The sequence below is a fragment of the Dendrobium catenatum genome, unplaced genomic scaffold (genome assembly GCF_001605985.2).
Source record: "Dendrobium catenatum unplaced genomic scaffold, ASM160598v2 fragScaff_scaffold_621, whole genome shotgun sequence".
NCBI classification, from domain to species: Eukaryota; Viridiplantae; Streptophyta; class Magnoliopsida; order Asparagales; family Orchidaceae; genus Dendrobium; species Dendrobium catenatum.
This window is the reverse complement of record NW_021319083.1, coordinates 5,777,180-5,798,247: the sequence shown is the minus strand read 5'-3', so window position 1 is coordinate 5,798,247 and position 21,068 is coordinate 5,777,180. Positions and strand designations below refer to the sequence as shown.

The 21,068-nt window shown below is 36.0% G+C and overlaps 1 protein-coding gene across 3 annotated transcripts in view; it reads left to right on the top strand.

Moving 5' to 3' along the window:
* Positions 1-479: 479 nt before the first annotated feature.
* LOC110092187 (telomerase reverse transcriptase) overlaps positions 480-21,068 on the top strand; it is a 51,253-nt gene continuing 30,664 nt past the window's right edge. Inside the window, exons 1-6 of one of the 3 annotated variants that reach the window (XM_028695116.1) lie at positions 480-600; positions 675-1,013; positions 6,734-6,799; positions 6,932-7,031; positions 12,157-12,323; positions 18,683-18,809. In XM_028695116.1, the coding sequence (XP_028550949.1) occupies positions 517-600; positions 675-1,013; positions 6,734-6,799; positions 6,932-7,031; positions 12,157-12,323; positions 18,683-18,809 (883 nt within the window). In that variant the 5' untranslated portion in view covers positions 480-516. Of the gene's footprint in view, positions 601-674; positions 1,014-6,733; positions 6,800-6,931; positions 7,032-12,102; positions 12,324-18,682; positions 18,810-21,068 lie in introns of all 3 variants that reach the window. The other 2 variants (XM_020816611.2, XM_028695117.1) reach the window with 2 other exon arrangements.

Genomic DNA, 21,068 nt, shown 5'->3' with positions numbered 1-21,068 from the left:
TCCACTAAAATTTTGCTACATGGACTACACTTTGACTAAAAAAAAAGTGCAATCAAAAGCGCAAGTTAAGTGTAGGTAAAGCGCAGTAAAAAAAGCGCAGTCAAAGCGCACAGTCAAAAATAGTCCACATGGCGAGTTTTTATTGGATATCCATATTTATTTCTAGGTCAGGTGACGGGCAAATTATTGCATCCGGTCATCGGACGCGGAGATAGGTCCGAATTTTTTGATAAAATATTATTTTAAATTAAGCGCGTCAAAAGCGCAGGTAAGCGTAGATAAAGCACATGCAAAGTACAGTCAAAAGCGCAGATAAAACGCAAGCCAGGTAAAGCGCAAGCGCATGTAAAATTTGCAGTTGACCTAAAATTTTATTGGATGTCAGCACGTATTTTGCGACTCTGGTTACGGTGCCTAATAATTACGTTCGATACCACTCGGTACCACTGAATACCCTGTATCTCTACGAACGATTCTCACTACGTCTGCACTCTGCACCTAATAATTTTTCGTCATATGTCATCAAAAGTCTCTCGTTGCTCCCGCCTTCAGCATGTTTCAACTTCCAAGAAGTGGCCATTTCGATTATCGAACAAAAAGGTAGAACATTAAAATTCTGTATAAATTCTTACGCTGCTCAGTGCATTGTGGTTCCAAATCCCGTGCTTTAAAAGGAAGCCCTTATCTTCAACGAAGAAGGCGGTCGGCCTATGGCGAGGAGGAGGAGGAGACGGCCCCGGATACCAGAAGTTCTGAAGCGAGCATGTGGCTGCCGCGTGAACACTCTGGAGTGTTCCATACTCTCATTGCTTCCCACTCCTCCGCCTGATTCCCCTCTCGACTGTTCCTGCAATGGCCGGTTGTGTCTTGGTTGCCTCGGTCAATCTCATCTCGTTTGTGATGAAGACCCCTCGGACTACCTACGGTTTCTCACCAACTCTTTCTGCTTTGTTTCACCATCGGCCCCGCCGCCTCCGACCAACTTCTCCACCTCCGGATTAGGTCTGCGCTATGTGAGTATATGATTTTTGGCTCAATATAGAAGATTTATGCCGTTTTTACATTAGAGGGAGCAATGGATCCAACAGTTGAGGGTTATCGGCTTCTAGGGTTTAGTGTTCACAGCAGGAAGTGGAATGGCTATGGGGTTCGGTGTTGTACAGGATTATGGTGGACATGACTGTATAAACACCATTTACGAGAAAATGAGTAGCATATTTCATATGACATTTGTGCTGGTTAGGCAGTTGGATTAGCAAATTTTGTTGTGTTAATGCTTATGATCTTTTGAGGCAGGTCGGGTAGGGCGGAGACGGATTCAGCAATCTGACTTTAGAATACCTACAAAAGTAAGGAACTTTAACTAGATTCACATAAGAAAACAAAAAGTGTGCACTGATAAAAAAAATAAATAAATTAACTTAACAAAAGTTTGGTATTGGAAGAACCTTGCGTGAGAGTTCGCAATGCTGGTTCAGAGTGTATTTGACAGTCCAAATGGACCAAGCAAAGTTTAGAAAATATCATTTTTAAATCAAAATGTTTTTTTTTAAGTCAATAAAATTGATGAAATTACATAACTTACAATTTAAATCAATGGTTGTTGACCTTCCTGGGCTTCTCCATGTGTTTCAATATGCATTCTCTTACCACAAGTGCTGTTATTGTGCCCACTCTACCTACATTGACTACAATGAAGCTTTAGGTTCGCTCTATCTTACTTTTTTTGGCTTTGAATGTGATGCTTGTGCATAGCGGTGTAAACGAGTCGAGTCGAGTATTTGCCTTATCAAGCCTAACTCATTTAATCCTTAATGAGCTCGAGCTCGAGCTCAAGATCGAGATCGAGCTCGATTAGTGGGCTCGAGATCGACTCATTTAGAAAATATCAAGCTCGAGCTCGACTCGAAAGCTCGAGCTCGTTTGAAAACTTACAACACCCCTACTTGTGCATCAACAGCTTTTTTTTTGCATCTTTGATGGCCTGCCTCTCGAGCTTTTGTACCTTGGTAGCAATGGAGTAATTTTATCACTCTTTGGCCACTCATCAGCACCATTTAAAGGTTTTATGCTGCACTTATAACTTCTCGTATAATTTTCTACTGTGCATTACAAATGAATATAATTCTCAAAGTCGCCCCATAACCATATGAATTGTAGCACATACATGTTCACACGGTACTTCACTTAGCTCCCCCTTCCTTTAATTTCATGCTTTTAAGTTCAAGTTAACCTTTTATTGAGCTCCCTGCATGGTACTTATTTCATAGCTGTTGTTCGAAATATGAATGCAGTTTGGAAATAGAAAATTATTTGACAATTAGAAACATGAAAAATCCATTTGCATAGAGAGCAAAAATTTGAAAGTTTCTATAGATAATTATACATTTTTGACAGAAACAACTTTGCATTACATATGAAGTTAAGGATTACAAGCAGCATATGAGCAATTGATTAAAACATGTATACTTTTGGACTTATATAGCCATGTACAATTATGACTTATGTTCACTCAACAAACAAATCATGCACATTCAATTGCTTTAAACACCATACAATTTGCTTGAATAACTAGGTTGTCAAATACATAAACTTGGAAGATAGAGAGGAATTTAGCTGATATTACTACAATTTTGCAAATCAAGTCCACATATTACATATACTAGCTAGGGAGAAGCAAGAGCCACGAGTCCATAGTGAATGTCAGTCGGCTTATGCCCTTCAACTTAGATGATGTTAGTAGTAGATCCACATATATAAACTTGTAAAACGACGACGTTTTTTAGAGCTGTTGAACTGAAATTCCATATCAGTTTCACCTATTTCAACTTCAATCATGAAATCACTAGTGGCATGCAATGGAGAGCAGATTGATCTCTAAGCCACAATTAATGATGACCATGGAGGTGTTATTTGTAGAATTGAAAGTACCAATACATCCAAAGGCTTTTGAAACGTCTCTAAAATTATCTACATGGTGTTGGAGGCAACAGGGAATAAAAGGTGTTTGGATAAAACTGCCAATTGAACTTGCCAGTCTTGTTCAAATTATTGTCAAGGTGTTCGAAAATTTTTTATATATATAAAAAAGAAAGAGTAAAAGGAGATTCCAACCGAACCATTTAGCCCACGTTTCACACATCGTGATCGAAACAACTGTTCTTGCAAGCCGTATAAAAGAAGTGAGAGAAAAAAAAGGGATTTTTACGCAAAATTGAGTTTTCAATTTCTTGAGATATGCTCCTTCGTGAGTGAAACCCACCGTCCGGGCCTTCCTCTATTGTTTTCTTGATCACTTTCAGCCAACCAACCCAATTTGGCTACGCTGCTCGCACCGATAGCCGACTTCACCTGCACGAAATCCTCTTGCCTGAGTTGGTCCATGAGCCTGAACCCAACTCTACCTAGCGCAGGCGAATTCGCCTGCCGCCCATCTCCCGCATGCGAAGCACCCCCACTCCAAGCCGACCTCTGCTCTGACTTATGCGAGCGAATCTTAGTCTCTAGTCCGCCTCTCAGACGCAAAAAAGCCACTTTTGTACGGCTCCCCAGGTGCGAATGAGACCCCCATGTCGCCTCTTGCGCATGTATTTCTTCGAAACACCCTGTGCTCGCCTCCCACAACTGATCGAACAAACCTCCGTCCACCATTTGAACACCATCATCCACAAGGTTGAAACTCACGCCCGACAAGCTTTGTCTCCCGTCCGCTCCACCTTACAACAAAATAAGGTCTGAGCAGCCTCTTTTGTTTATGTTTGCTTCCAATAAACAAGCTACCACACTCCTGTACATGCATACGACAAAAATTAAGCCTTGTTTATTTGCAATCCGAATTCACACTTGCTTTCTTGATTTGAAACAGGAGGGAAAAGAGAGATTTATTGTATTTAATCATTATTATTAGTAAAATAATAATAATAATAATTAAAATTAAAAGAGATTTGTTATATTTAATTAATATTATTAATAAAAAATTATTACTAGTAATAATTATAATATAATTATTAAAAGAGAAGAAAAGAATCAGACGTCGCAATCTCGAATTGGTGGAGAATTGAGGACATATTTCAGGACAAAAAAACATCCCGAAGCCTTTGGTTAATGAATCCTATCAGGCTGGGCAGACTAGAAGGGGCAAATGCCCTACCTAACCTCGCCTCGTGAGGAGGGGAAACGTCGAATTACAAACAGATGCTCAAAGACCAATTCCGGGACCACACAATGTCTCGAAGCCCTCAGCCGTTGAATCATATATGCCTAGGCGGACTAGAAAAGGCAAGTGCCCTCATGACCTCCCTTCGTAGGGAAGCTGCCAAAATTTCCCCGAAAAGCTATCGACTTTGCCTCGTGAGCTTGCCGAACTTGCAACAATTACTAGAGAAATTTATTGGATAATGGGCTATGTTGCACCGATACGGATACGACACGATACATATATGAGACACGCCAATTCTTAAAAAGACATGATACGGATACGGCGTTAATACGACATTATAATATATAAATAATACATAAAAATTAAGAAATTAATCAAATTGTAATATTTGAAATGACAAAAAAATTTGAAATAAAAGTAAGCATTAAATATTTAAATGTCTTGTACAACAACAAAAACAAGAAGATAAATGGTCCAACATATGAAATTTCAACTATTCGATAGAAGGAATGATAAGATTTGCTTCTTCGGTTGTTTGTCTTTGAGTTTCTATATCACCGTCAATAAATATCATAGCTTCTAATTCAGGCTCATCAAGTGAAAGATTAGCAATTTCTAATATAGCTTCTAATTCAGGCTCATCAAGTGAAAGATTAGCAATTTCTAATATTCCCATATTCTCAAGAGATTCAAATCCATCTCCAGGAACATCCCACATCCTGTTGTCTCCTTTCATATAAGTTGGAGTTTTCCTTAAGAGAAGCCGAAGGTTTGTATGCACATAAAATAAATCTTCAGCCGTTGTGAAGTAATTTTATTTCTCTTCATTGAAATTTTGATTGTTTATAAGATATTTATTATAAGGTCCTCCTAAAATTATATTAATTGTGTTTTTCATAGATATGGTTAATGAAAAAAATCAGATTTTGTTGTTGGGAACTTCTGGCACCCTAGTTTGGAGGCTACACTTGCTTTAAGTATATTATTCACAACTAAGGTTTTGAAAATTGAACCGGATATTGAACCAGAAGAGTGAATGTTTAAGGTTCAATGATAACTGGGGTTCAACAGGATGACATAATAAATATTAAAATTATTTTTAATGACTTAAATGAGGTAATAATGATTTTTCACTAATATAATATATAATATTATAATTCAGGATGATTTACCATTGAATATTTTGAATATGATCATAAATCAAAATTTTGGAACATGAAATTTTGATTGTTTATAAGATATTTATTTTCAAATAATAATAATAATAATAATTTTAAAATTTCAAAAACATAAGTCGGAGAGAGGTCAAATGTCCTGGAATCTCTAAATCTTTTATTACAACCGTTTGATCAAAATTAGAAGGTTAGAAATTGATATGTATGCGAATTGACCAGTTCATAAAAAATCAGATCGGTTCAACCATCGTTTCTTACGGATTATGCGTTGAAGCAGTTTTTGGACCGAACTGAATTGACCGGTGGATCAGTTCACAATTGAACTGGCCGGACCATCGGTTTGTTTTAGTATCTAAAATTATGATTATTCCTTCTCCTATCCGTATGATCATTCTTATGGTTATTGAGTCTGACAGTAATTAATTTATAAGAGTGCAAGTTGAAAGAATTGTTACATACGTTAGAAGGGGTTGTGGAACCTTATCTAGACCTCTACATGAAAAACTGATGAAACTATTATGAATGCTGACAAGGAGATTGGAGCTATTATCTTGTTTAATTCAGTCATGTTACTCTTTTTCCATCTACAAGTTTTCTTTGCACCATCCATGGAACATGTAATGAGTCATTGATGGAACTTTTGCCCGGGTGCTATGTATCGTCAATTTTCCAATTTATTTGTTTGAGTTCACAATGGATGAAATGGAGTTCTACTGCCCTAAAGGGATCATATCTTTTTGTGCTTGCTTTGAGCTTCTGCGTTTTCATGTCTTTTATGTACTTTTATTGTTTTCATTTATTTTTTGTCTACTGACGTATGCAGAAATTTTGTTAACTGTTCTTTATTTTGTTCTTCAATTACTTGTGGTTTGATCGCTACGGCGTAGGCAAAAATAATGAACTTTGGGTTATGTTGCAACTCTTTTCTATATTTCATTTTTAAAAATGGGATTTGCATGTCTTTGAGAAAAATCTAGATCCATATAGATGCATTTCTTCACATTATCTATCTGTGCTTCATGAAAGCTGGAACAATATCCAGAAATTACAGTTCTTGAAAAATTTGTATGCTTGTGTGATTCAATAACAGGCAGAAAAAAATCACTATTGGGTTTTAAGAATTAGAAGTCTTTTTTTCTAAATATTGCTTTTAGAAATTAAAGCCATTTTCTTAAATTCTTTCGTTTCTATTGTAATTATGTTTCTCTATGTTATGAGGTTGGTTGCTCACACTAAAGTGTTTCTCATGCTCTCTAGATGTGTAGGAACTGAGAATTTTTTATGCCCTCTTCCTAGAAACTTTCCTTTGAATTTTTTTCCCTAAAACGTTCTGTTGATGCACTGTTGTTCTATTTTATTTTCAGTCCACTTAACGATGTTATTAATATGTTTTTACCAGAAAAATGGTTTCTTTGCTGATCGTGCTATCAACTGCAGTCATGTTTTTGATCAATTGTTAGAAAGGGTAATTTCTTATGAGAAAAATGTACTCTTTAAAATTTCATTTTGCTTCATTGCTTGTACTATTTTGATGATTAATGGCAATGCGGTGATGACGAGTATGGTGAACTCAATTTTTTTTTAAATTTATATGCAGATTGGTGATGAATTGATGACATTCCTCTTATGTTATTCATCAATCTTCGTACCTCTTGCAAACCATAACTACCTTCAGGTCACAGGAGATCCCTTAAAAGGTACAAATTGTCCTCGCTAATTACCTTCTGCGAGAGCCATTGTCTCTCATAAACCTTGTCGTAATGTGAGTATGAGTTTTTTTCTGTCCTATGCGTCCCCTTATACTATTCTTGCCCTCATAGATTTACTGTTCTGTGATTTGCCAGGCTTTTTCTCCATTTATGATACCTGTGATTGTTGATATACTTTGTCAACACATATCAAGCAGTCTGATATTATGCCTTCCTAAGTAAGTTAGGATTTGGAAACATTATGCATCTGATGTAGAATGAACATGCGAAGATGAATTACTTTAAGAAATTTGCACACTTAATATTCCTAGAACAAATAATTATATCTTAATGGTGAATTTAAACGATGCAATAAAACACAAAGAGCGGTAAGAAAAGCTTAGGCCGAATCACACGCGTAAAAGTTGAGATCAGAAAACAATCAAGTTAATCTAACGTTGCATATAGGATTGATTTCAACAATAAATCCTTATGCTAACAATAAGATTAGTCACTAAGAGATATCTCTCACTCAACTCTCCAATAGCACTAAGTTTTAGCGGAGGAGTATTGACACTATTCTCATGAATCTACTAAGACCACTGTTGAGAGCAACTAGGAAGATATGTAATTTGGAAGAGGGGTTCACCTTTGTCGGGAGCACTAGAACCTGTGGGCAACAGATGAAGACCTTCCGAGGTGGGGATGCAAATGGGGAAGTTACTGAAATCACTGGACAACAATGACGAACTTCTGGCCAGCAGGTATTGCCTCTGGAGAACTCTGGACAGCAGGTAGAATCTGTCCAGAAATCTTTGGACAGCAGTGGAGACTTGCTGGAACCTCTGGGCAGCAGTTAGGAGGTCTTCCTGGACAGCTTCTTTACGGATTTGAGCCCTCCTATATAGAGGTCAGCAAGCTGGAATTGCAAGAAAAACTCTGTAACAGCCTTAGAATTCTCTGGACAGCAAAATAACTCCAGCAGGGGCTCTACTTCAAACGAGTAACCAGTGGAGGAGGGAGGGGGATGGAATGACTGGCTAGAGTAGGGAGGGGCGGCACAACTTTGGGCTAGATTTTGGATTCAATAGGTAGGAGACCAAAGAGGGAAAAACTGAAGTATGTTTCAGAATTTTTGAATTGGGAATTAAGAGAGGATTTGAATTTCAAATCCCAAGTAATTAAGGAGAATAAAGAGGTGGCTGATTTGGGGGAGAAGATTGGGTTTGATTTGGAAGGAAATAATCAAGCAAGAGAGGGAAGAGGGGCCGGCCATATGGGGGAAAGGATTAGGTGTCTAGGTTCAACGTATGGGGGCCCACGGATTCAATCAAGGATTTAAATCAATTCTGAATTTTAATTTCAGATTTCATTGAATGATGGGGTTTCCTAATCGGTATTGATTAATAAAGAAGATATTTGAAATTCAAATATTTATTGAATTCAAATGAATGCACCTTTCTAATTGAGAGGTTATTTTTGGAAAGTATTTAAGGTAGGTTCGAATTTTGAAATTCAAAATCCATGAGGCATTTGGAGGGAATTATGAGAAGTGTTTTATGAGTTTCCAAAACAAGCTTGGCCAATTAGGAGGGAAAATAATGAGTCCTCTAAATTGAATTTAGATTGGATTCAAAATTTGAAAACTTTCCTTAATCGAATTTTGCAATTAAGGAAAGTTTTTGAATTTCAAACTTTCCTAACTACTTTCTTTATTGCAAGAGGCAATTCAGGGAGTCATTATGACGATTAAAATCATCATAATGATTTAAGGTGTAGGTGGGGCCGGCGGTCAAGAGGGAAGAGGCGGGTTCAGCTTGGGTGGAGGTGGTTAGGAGCTAGGCCGACGAGTGGGATTGTGGAAGGGGAATTTGGTGGGGATCAAGGGGTATTTTGGTGGCGGCATGAAAGTGGAGGGATGACGAGAAATCGGTGGGGAATAGACGAAGATAGAATAGAAAACGTAGACGAAGACCACGAGCCAAGGACTCTTCCGATGACTGGTGGGTATTGCGTTTGCTTACCTTGAGCTCTCTATCCCTTCTCTCTATTCACTCACAAGAAGAAGAAAAACATAGAAGATTTTATTATTAAATCATCATCCCAAAATACAAAACAACTAGCCTATAAATAGGCCTCATGAAAAGAAAAGAAATAAAAGACTAAAATGCCCTTCGGACTACAATATTACATGACCACCCGTAAGGGTATAAAGGGAAAAATAACAATATAAAATATACTATTACAAAAAACATATAAATAAATAACTCAAGATCAAGGTTTTAAAAGGCGAAATCGGGAATCGAGGCGTTTTTTCTAAGTGAGGCGAGGCGTAAGCCTCGAGGCGGATCGAGGCGTAAGCCTCAAAACGATTTAAAATAAATTAATTTAAAATTATAAATAAGAAAAAAAAATAACAGAATATTATATCAACTATTAATTTGAAGATTTGTTTTAGGATAATATTAGTGGAATACAAGATTTAAAATAAACTCACTTAAAAATAAAAAATTCCCTTAGGATCAAGACCCAAAGCAGGCTCATCATCACTTTGATTGTCTTCAGAAGAATCTTCATAATTAATGTCAAAGTCATCCTCTAACTCGCTGCCCCCTGGCGGGGTTTGACCTGTCCGATCAGGTCGCGGGGTCAAGGGGCAGCGCCCCTGCGGGGGTTTTCGGGGGCAGCGCCCCCGGAACAAAATTATATTATAAGAGTAATTTTGAAATTCTGCTTGTTGTATATGCTCAATACTACAATCTGATGAAGCGAGACATGAAGCAAATTATGGGAAGAAAGATCGTTACCTAGCCGTGAAAAAAGAACCTTCGATTACAAGAAGCTAGAGAAGAAAAAGCGAGACATGAAGCAAATGACGGGAAGATTACGGGAAGCAAGAGAAGAAGAAGAATAAATCGTTACCTTCGATCGCCTCCAGCTATGTTCGAACTCGACCGAGCTGTGGTCGTCCAAGTTGGCGGAGTTCGCCTTTCAGTTCTCACCCGAAGCAGAAGCAGGTATGTTATCCTAATACTCGACTCTTATACGACTCTCACCGCTTGGTCTATATACTTACAAATCGAAGCGGTGCCTCGTTTCGCTTCGAGGCGTTACGAACCGAAGCCTACGCCCCGTGTGAAATAAACGCACACTCCGCCGAATCCAATGAGGCGTAAGCCTCAACGCGCAAATGCTTCGCCTCGCCTTAAGTCGCGCCTTAGTGCGTACGCCTCTTCTGCCTTTTTAATCGTTGCTCAAGATCATAGCCGTTGATCTCTGATGTCCTCATCATTCTCCCCAGGTGGGAGAAAACTCGACTCCGTCGAGTGGGTGTCTTAAGAACTCTCGTGTATTTGAGTCGATCAACTGTATCTCCTTGCGCTCTGATACCAAGATGATGTAGAACGAACATGCGAAGATGAATTACTTTAAGGAATTTGCACACTTAATATTCCTAGAACAAATAATTATATCTTAACGGTGAATTTAAACGATGCAATAAAACACAAAGAGCGGTAAGAAAAGCTTAGGCCGAATCACACGCGTAAAAGTTGAGATAAAAAAACAATCAAATTAATCTATCGTTGCATACAAGATTGGTTTCAACAATAAATCCCTATGCTAACAATAAGATTAGTCACTAAGAGATATCTCTCACTCAACTCTCCAATAATACTAAGTTTTAACGTTGCATCTTTCTCCATTTTTTCCCCCTTTAGCTATACCTCCCCTAAGCCCACCAAACCGCCGGCCCTAGCTCTCTTAGTCGCGGGTCCTGCTCATCTTCCCCTATTCATTGAGTTTCCTAATATAGTGGATTTAATTTAGGATCAATTCGAAATTCAAATCAATTGAATTTGAAATTCAAATTCTTTCCTAATTTTAACTAATCTATTTTTGGAAAGTTTCCATAAACAATTCCAAATCAAATTCTATTTGAATTTGATTTAATCCCTTGCCTATTAAGCCTCCCTTGATTAGGCAACCCACTAATTAATTCCCTAAATCCCTCTCTCTATCACCATGCCTCCGGCCCCCTAGCCTAATTGCCCCCTCTCTCTCTCTCCAATCCCTCTCTCTCTTATTAATTCACCTACCCCAATTTGGGAATTAAATTCCCCTCCTAACTCCTTTCCCTCTTAATTTCGAAATCTGAAATTTACTTCAGAATTTTGGATTTAATCATCTCCTCCAACCTAATCCTAACCCGTGTGTGGTTCCCCTCTTTGGCCGAACCCTTATCCTCTTCTTATCTCTTATTTCTTGTGAGGATTCCCTCTCTCAAGAGATCTAGGAGCTTTGAGGGACGTTGCCGATACCACCACATACCACAAAGCAAATGCAAGACCGATCCGGAACTTGGTTACGTCCTCTCTTACTACGAGCAATGATTTGTTTGCATCCTGCACTCGACCTTCTTCGACGTCAACCCACGCATCGACCACACCGTAGAAGAGTACCTAGAGCACATCTTGGATACCTTGGTCGAGACTATTGAAGAGCAACTAGGTACCGTTCAGTGGAGGATTACATCCGATATGTGATGGTCTTCTAATCTTCCTCTTCTTGTATTCTTTTAAGTCTAACCCTCTTCCTTATGATTTGATTTTAGTCATGAAGATCATGTTCGCCTAACTCTGCCGAGCTTAGTAAACGTAGGGATTGAGTGCAGTTCATTGTTTCTAATCTTATTGTTAGATTAGAGATTTTCGTTGAAAGCTATTATATTTGCACGTTGTTGATTTCCTATGTTATTTTGATGATTCAAAGTTCTTATTTTGCAACTTAGCCTAAACGGAAGTGATCACTCTTACGTTTTATCTTGTCTTTTTATTTGCTACTAGTTCTAATTTTATTACTCTAATCAATAAGTTGTGCAAGCTCTTATTAAAATCATTTCAAGCATTGTAGTCCAACATCATAAGGTGTCTTGTATCAATAACCCCTGTACATTTATTCAAATTATTAATTGCTAAATTTTATGGAAAACATTGTATCCTTTGAACCCGAGTTTGAAATAAATGCCAAATTTGATTGTAAGACCCACTGAATTCACCCTTATGTGTTCAATTGCTTCTAGTTCCTGTATTAAGTAGTCGTAAAGTTCGAAAGGCTGGAGATTTTCATCCTTCAGGGTTGCTTGAAGTTCCAGAAGACAAGGGTGTACCATCATTAAAAATTGGAGACACTGGTGAACTCAGCTCACCCTGTAACGATGTTTCAGAAAATTCCTCATTTCATTTGCATTCCAGGAAAAGAAGAAGAGATTTTAGTTGGAAACGGAGAAGGAAGCGCCAAAAGGTATCTATATATGATGGGTTTTACTATTAAGTCATGAGACTCATGTTTAGTTCTTGATAATATTCATATGCCCTATTCACATCAGCTTTGGCATGCATGCTTTATACCATACGGCTTTGTGAGACTTTTTGTTATTCTGTTGATATTTCCAAGTTAAATTTCTTGAAAGGTAAATTTTCTATTGTTGAAGGGATATCTTAATATCAGCCTAAGAAGGATGTTTGGAAAAAAAAATTTATGAATCTAATGCTGACTTTTTTTGCTTGGTAATGTATGGCCAGTGCACTTCAATTGAAATTCTCTAAGTTTTTTGCGAAGGTTTTTTTACTTATCAATATTTTATTTCTTAAATCGATTTGTTTTTTTACCACGATCAGGAAAAACATCTCTTTTATCGATATATGTCATACAAAGACTTAATTCTTCTATTTTCACTCCATTTTGATTTTCTTTCTTAAAACTTATTCAAATTGTGATTTTTGTCAATCATACCTTTACTGAAACTCGTCAACCATATTCTTTAGAGCCGTTTGAGTTAGAACATTGAACTGAGCTTATTCTATTTTTGGCATGTGACTAAGCACATCATGATGCTATAAAATGTAAATTTTATCATTTATCTTGATATATTCTTTAGCGTTGGCATTAGTAATTCAATATTTTTGACATGGTTATCTTTTGTAATTTTAAAAAAGATTTGTGTTGTTTTGTATGCTATTGCTCTTCAACATTATATAGGGCAAAATTGGTCACCTCTCTATAACTGCTCATTTATGTTTCTTGAAAATCTCATTTATAATATCTGTTGAACTAAACGTTTAGTGAAATAAATAATTCTAATCAAGGTTTAAAATTACTCAATTGAGTATTGAGGCTTTTTCCGTTCGTGAGGCGAGACGTAAGCCTCAAGGCGTAATCAAACCTTTTTCTCAATATATAGATAAAAAAATTACGGAAAGTCAAAATGAAAATTTGTTTGTATAATATATTAAAAGTTGATAGAAAAAATAAATTGTTATATATATAAAATACAAAAATACACAAGATATAAAGTGACAAGTAATAAATTGTATGAAATAGAATTGAAACCTAAACATCACAATAATTAAACAATATAAAATATAGTTCAACTCAAAATTGAATCTTTCCCAATATTCTTCTCATTGACATTTAATTCAAAAAAGAAATAGTAATGACATAACAACTGAGAATTCATCAGCATTATCATCACCGAGGTCTTCATTTGAATCATCGTCATAATGAATTGCTCTCTCTCCTGACTCATCATCTCTGGAGTTCAATGCCTCCCAATTTGTTTCTTCTTCCTCTATATCAGTTATCTTCCTCTTCCCTAAATATTTTTCATCAATATAAATATGAGTAATACTTCAAAATAAATAGGTTTTAACAAAATAATTTTTTTATATACCTTTTTTGGTTTGTTGTTATTGTGCTTGGGTTGTAGTGAATGTAGATGTTCTGTTTCTATCACCATCAAATAAATCAACGTTCAAATTTTCCTCTCATAATTCAAATGGTATCATCCTATTTCATTATTTGTAAACCACTCATCATCAGATGCTATATTCTTACAAATCAAATGGTTTTCGTCATCCTTCAACCCTTTCTTATTCAAGCTCTTGTCTTTAAGTCTCTTATTGTACATGATGTACACTAAGGATTTCAACCTTAAAATTGTCAAATGATTTCTCCACTTTATTATATATGCTCTAGTTGCATTCACATCCAGATGAAATGCACATTAATTTCAAAACCTCTACAACAAAACATTGCAATTATATAATGACATTTCTAAATTGAATCCACCACTCAACTATATATATTAGTACAATTAGTACTTATAAAATGATTTTTAAATAAATAAGTACATAATATGTTAAAGCAACAAATAAAATTAGCTGGGATCGCTTGGAAACATTGTGTTTTGCCTATTGTAATAAAAAAAGTCCTCTTTATTCCTAAATGGAACTAATTGCATGTCAACATTTGATCTTTCAGTTGAATAAGCTATAAAAATTTATTCATGCAATGATATAATCCTAATTTTATCTCAGGATTTGTTGACTTAATTTTTACATATTAATATTGAGAGTTCAGATAATAGCCTGCTGCATATAAGTGCTGATGAAGTTGTATCTCCCACATGTTATCAATGATATTCCAAATTTCTCTAAAGTTGTCTTCTCCTCCTAAATTGTGGGTAATCATTTCTTTTGCTTCATCCTTAACATTGCTTATGAAGCCCATGATAGGCTTTTTCTCGTCATCCACCATATTTAAAACGTGCACTAGTGGCCTAGTGGTTGTGATGGCATACATGACACTTTGCTGTCATTTAGAACAATTTTCCTAACCTTTTTCCCCTCAGGTTTTCTTGCCTAAGCACAAAGGTTGTCTTGACTCCAACATACTCTGAATTGTTAAATAAGCCATAACAAATCTAATTGTTATAGGTCTAAGTATTTCTTTCTTTAAAAATTTTCTTATAAGCGACAAAATCTATGATTGATTATAAATAAATTTACTTATTTTCTTAGATTTTGTCAGTGCATTCTTGTGCTAGGGAAGTTCCCCAAGCTTCTCATGGATGAACTCTATGCAATGTGCAGCACATGGAGCTCAATACAAATAATTTATGTTATACTTAGATTTAGTCCCTGCAACCCTATAAGCATTGACATAATCTTTTAACACTTGAACAACCAAGTGCTCTCCAACCTCCTCTAGAGTAAAACTATCTTTTGTAAATGGCTTGTGAGCAAAGCTCAATGAGCTTACAAGCCAAACTTGAGCCAGACTTGGCTCATTTAAAAATATACTAATGTAAATTATGATTAAAATATCTTAAAATTCAAGAGTTCAAGTATAAAGCTATAAAAATATTTAAAAATTATATCTCAACTTGTTATAGAAAGTGAATTTTTATTTTTTCTCTTCTAATCTCTCATTTCCTTTTCTAAATTTATTATAACAATTGCTTGAATTATAATCATTTTCTATCTTTTATAATAAACAAGCAGGCTCGTGAGTTTATGTGAACTGTTGAGTTAAACTTGAGCTCAAACTCTGGGTGATTCGAACTCTGTTTGCTCATTTACACCCCTAGTTGCAAGCATCAAGTTCCAATCCTATATATATGCAGTTTGAGTTGACAAGGTCTGTAATACTATGCATGTTCAAATGAATTCAAATGTTTTGCAAAGCCATGGACCCAATTCTCTACTAGTAAGCGGGCAGAGTTCATAAGGTTTCAAGCAATCAGGTGTAATCAATCAAGCACCATCTTGATGGGCATATCCTTCATCATAATTAGATGGGCCTATTTTAGAAATCTAACTCTTAAACTATAAAACAAAAAATTTCAAACATCATTCCTTGATAATGGATGTGTTGTTACAAATCTCAAATGAAGGGGATTTTGCTATTAAATCAGCGGAATTCTAATGCAATTCATGTTAGGCTCAAAGCCTGATAAAATAACAAAAATCTAAAAAACTACAAAAGTCTAAAATGTTCAAACAATTACTGACCGGTCAAAGCTTAAAGTAGTCAGCCATCTAAGTATCTAACCCTCCATCATTTTTACAAATTTCTCTTGGATGAGATGTTTTAAGTGTGAACTAATCACTTAAAAAGTAAATGCCATATTAAGTGTATCTGAGTGATCACTTTATAAAATCCCATACTAATAAGAACATACATGTGTTCTTTGGGCAGTGGTTCATTGCCGAATGCCACTATTATATCAAGTTTACTAAGTAAAGCTCAAATGTTCCTTAAAAGTTGATCCCATCGTTAAGCACATTATGGGGGCATGAACTTTTTGTTTTAGCTAGGGTTGACTTAAAACTGGCTTCTTTGGCAGATATCTTGATGTGATACCAACAAGAATTGCACGAAAATATTTTAAAGGATTACAAAGCTTGCTACTTAAGATTAAAGTTTTGTAAGATTAGATTAGAGAACTTTCAATCGTCAATCTTATTGTAGTAAGCAGTTACAAATCACAAGTTTAAGACAAGTTAAGATAGATCCGAAATTATCACAAAAAACAAATATGTTGTAATACAATCCCACGGTTAATATTTAGAAAGTTCACCATGAGTTACCATGCTCACTCACACTCAAAGTATGGCTTAGCGGAGAAAGGTCTTCAACACACCCAACGATGCCACGAGGACGATCGCAACGCCAATGGTCTTAATCAACGGAAAGGTCGGCGGTGGAGGAGAGGTAGCTGTGGACGGGGAAGGTGTAGATCTTCCAACGAGAAGCCAAGCCGTCTTAGGCTTTTGAAGATCGATCGTCGATGCGCTTGACGTATCTTTCCGCCGTCTCGTCGTATTCCTAATCGGGGTCGTAGAAGGGAGAGAGAAGAATGTCAATCTCCCCACGATCGTTGTAAGCGAACCCGTGATCAACCTCGGGATCGGCCATTCGACATTGAAGAGGAGATGTGAGGACGTCGTCTTCTTCTTTGGCTTCAAAATTCCAACCCCACCTGTATCCTTCTTCTCAAAGTAAGCAAGTTTAGGGTGTCTTGTTTGAGTCAGGTTTGTTTGAGTCAAGTTTGTAAGAGTCAATGGTTGTAAGTCTTTTTATATAAAGTTGTGTTTTATAGTATTTGTGTTATTTTAAGCATTTTATTTCTTTATTTTGTTCCTAGAAGAGTTGTCTTTTTGTGATAAAAAATAAGGGTCCCCATTATTTTTTGATTGCATCAGGTTTTAAGTGCATTTGGAGGGAAATCCAATTTGAAATTAAGTTCAAATTTCAAATGAGGTCAAGGGGAGTTAATTGGCAATTAATGGGAGCCCATCATGGGTGGCCGACGACATAGAGAGAGAGGGAGGTGATTGGGGAAGGATTTAGGGAGTTTCCAAAGAGGGATTGTGGATTAGGGAAGTTATTATGAAATCCAATTTATTTGAAATTTAAATTGGAGTCATGAATAAAACTTTCCTAAATGGGAATTCCAAAATTGGAAAGATTTGAAATTCAAAAATTGAATTTCAAATTGATTCAAATTTTCCCTCTCATGCATAACTAAATTTGGAAGGTATTATGATGATTGAAAGCATCATCACAATGGGAAAAGGGGATTGGAGGGGGCGGCGGCAAGAGGAAGGGAGGCGGGTTGATGCCTTGGATGGTGGATGGAGTTAGGTGGTGGAGCTAGTGGACGGTGGGCTTGGGGAAGGAGGGATTATGTGGGGAGCTTGGTGGTGGCCTTGGACGGTGGTGGGGTTATGGAGGCCGGCTGGTGGGAGTGAGGGAAGAGGTGGAGAAGACGACGATAAAGGAGAAAATCACGAGCCGTGGACTCTTCCAACGACTGGTGGGCCTTGTAATTGATCACTTTGAGCTCTCTCCCTTCTCTCTAGCTCTCATGCAAGAAGAAGAAGAAACAAGTAAAATTTCATTAAACATTCATCATCTAATACCTAAGAGAGTGGCCATATATATAGGCCTCATAATGACAAATAAAAACAAAAGACAAGAATGCCCCTTGGGCTACAATAGTCACCAGCTACCGATAAGGGCAAAAATGGAAACTGAAAAATAAAATGACTAATATATAAAATGCATCAAAAGTAAAGACTCTCCATCATGGCCATCGATCTCCTGTGTCGAGAGACGACACGTCGAAACCTCGTATCGATGTCCCCATCATATCTACCCCAAGGATACAATGCGTTTCCTTTGAAGATGCAATCACGCTTGCCAAAAAGGAGTACAATATCAAGTTTTGTCGATTATTTACAATAAGTAAATTAAGTTCAATTACAACTCGGGATGCAGAATAATGAGATATAGATCAAGTTCGTCATCATTCCCTGACCATCCGCTTTAAAGCTAATTATCACTATAGACACTATTAACTTAAAATTTTCTATCACACTCAAATCTATGTTACTGTAAGCTAAACATTTAGAGCCTGCCAACTAGGCTTATAGAAAGCACTCTTTTGTGATCGGGAGGGGTACCAAAGGGCTTGTTTCAAAAGGGTTTGTGTCTATAAAAAATCACCAGATTATGAAGTCCTTGCAAAATAAGTGTCTTATTTAATATCCAATTTTCCTGTTGAAAATTTAACCTAGTAACACTCTCATAAAAGAGCTGGGCGTAAATTTTCATAGCTCACATTTGGCGTGCAATATTCTTTTTAATTGCATTTGAAAATTTGTTTATTTTGACATTCTTCTTTTTCTTTGCTGCTTTTCCATCGAAACCATTGTTTAGAACTATTCACATTCGTGGTTATTTTTTTTCCTTAGTTTATGCTGGATAGCTTGTATAGTTTTTATTATTATCTTTCACTCATAATTTGTTTGCAGGTAAGCTATCCATGCTTAGATTGTATTGTTTGGCATTCTCCATGTAGTCCTGAATTGGGAACTTATATAGAGAGAAATTTCATGTTCTATGCTAGACCTTCAGCGCATTCCATGTTTCCAAGGCAGCGTATCCTTCTTTTTTGATAAGTTTGTTTTATATGTGAAAGGTTTGCTGTTTATGAACATATCTTGACGAGGTCAGATCTTTTATAAATTTATTTTAATGTTGTTCCTCGTGGCTATGTTTCTGTTCGCCAGAGTTTTTTTGGTTGGGGCTTGCTAAGGCACCTACTGGCTCGAGGATTTTACGCACTTGGCTTTCCTTTTGTCCATGACCTTATACTATCCGCAAAAAAGAAGAAAAAACAGCACTGAAAATTCTATTTAGGAAAGTAGGATACAGGACGCGAACTCTTGATTTCTTTTGGAGGTTTCAGGGTATAATACCATGATGCTCTGTTTAAGTGTTATTCTTAGAAAATGTTATTGGAATATATTTGTGGAATTTGATAAACAATTTGGATGCCAAAGCTGCATGTATTGATGTGAGTAGAAAAACATTGATATGTTTAAAAACTATCACACTCTATTCAGCATAATCTCTATCTATTACAAATCATAATGAACTAAGGAAAGAGAAGTGAGAAGATCATTTCATCATACCCATGTTTGTGTGGGCTCATGCACTAGCATTGCCACATTTTTTAAGGAGAGTTTTAATAGATTTTGTGTCACGCCTCATGTCATTCCCCTACCAAATGACGCAGGATGCAATAGTGGGAAACCTATTATCTCTCTAACATTTATAATTCACAAACATTTTAATAATATTCATGTCACATTTCACCACATTCATCCAAAAAGCGGAAGCATTCAAAATTTTTCATTTATAACATATGTATATAAATATAGAGCAACAAATAATCCCAAAATATTTTCACGACCTATCTTACCTAACTATATGATACGGAAGGTGGCCGGCTCAGTTAGCTGGTCCAGCAAGAGTCGGATCAGTAGAACTGGGCGGAAGCAACGACAAGGGTTTCAGCCCCCCTATGGGGCCCATCAAATCTATAGTTCCATATATAAGGAAAAAGATTAAGGAAGGAATTAATGTGGGGTTTGAAATCAAATAGGAGAGGGAGGTGTAAGGAAAGTTTCCTAATTGCGTTTAGATTATCTAAGAAAGCTTCCTAATTAGGTTTATTATATGTTAAGAAGATTTGAATTATTTAAGGAGGCTTCCTAAGGGTTTATTATATGTTAGGAAGGAATCAATTTGAGAGAATTTTATTAGGAAGTTTCCAAATATGTTTCTTATATATTATGGCTATTAAGGGGGAGTTGTCTATGGTTGATGTTTATGTTTTTGTTGGAGGCTTCGTAGCGGCGTCTAGGTTGTTCGGGAGAACCGATCTACCTCTTGAATCTTAGATCACATGTATCATGTTGTTTCTTATTATAGTATTAATACAAAGGCAGCCACTGCTTTGGTTTTACTGCAGTTTTCCTATTTGTTATTTGATGTTTTGTCTCCAAGGCGTATCACTATACTACAAAATATAAGTTTTAAATTTATATGATTTTACTTGGCTTCAATCTTATCTTTCCCTTTTCCTGTAAAAAACAACTAGAATAAAAAAAAATTCTGTGAGCAATGAGATTTAGAAAGATATACAATTCTAATACAGAGTTTAAGAGAAAAGATGAGTGAATAATATGCATATTTTTATGATTTAATTTTATAAATTATTTAAAAAATAAATGAACATATATTTTCTCACATGAATTAGTAATATTGTAATGTTTGTTACAGTGCCATATATATACTAATATCTTGTCATTTAATGATATAAATGTCCAACTTTGAATTTTTTTATATAGATACTTCATTTAGTAATTATGTTCTTTTTATCTTTAATTTGATCTTAACTCTTTGAATGTGTCATGATTAGATGTCTAAGTATCTGGCCATTATCATAACATTAAATTAGTCTTTGATTTCATAGTAATGTTTAATGGAGCAAGATAAAGTCCAATATTATCGCTATTGAACTACATTGAGATGCTAATGCTTCTATTAGGGTCCCTTTTATCCCACCTGCGCAGATATTATAACACGTTATGGTCATCCATCAACTAAAATGCATTCTTCAGGCTTAGCAATTTATGATCAACTATTTAACTGGTAATTAAATGATTCGTGCATTAATATTAAAGAAATCAATATAACAATGCAATTATCTGAACAAAAGGTATGCAGTTGATAGCTTGGTGTTTTTTTTTTCCAAAATGTTGTTAATTAGCGAAATATTTATATAATTATAATATATTTAATTTTGAATTTGAACTATTAAAATTTACATGTGATCAGCTACACTTGAAT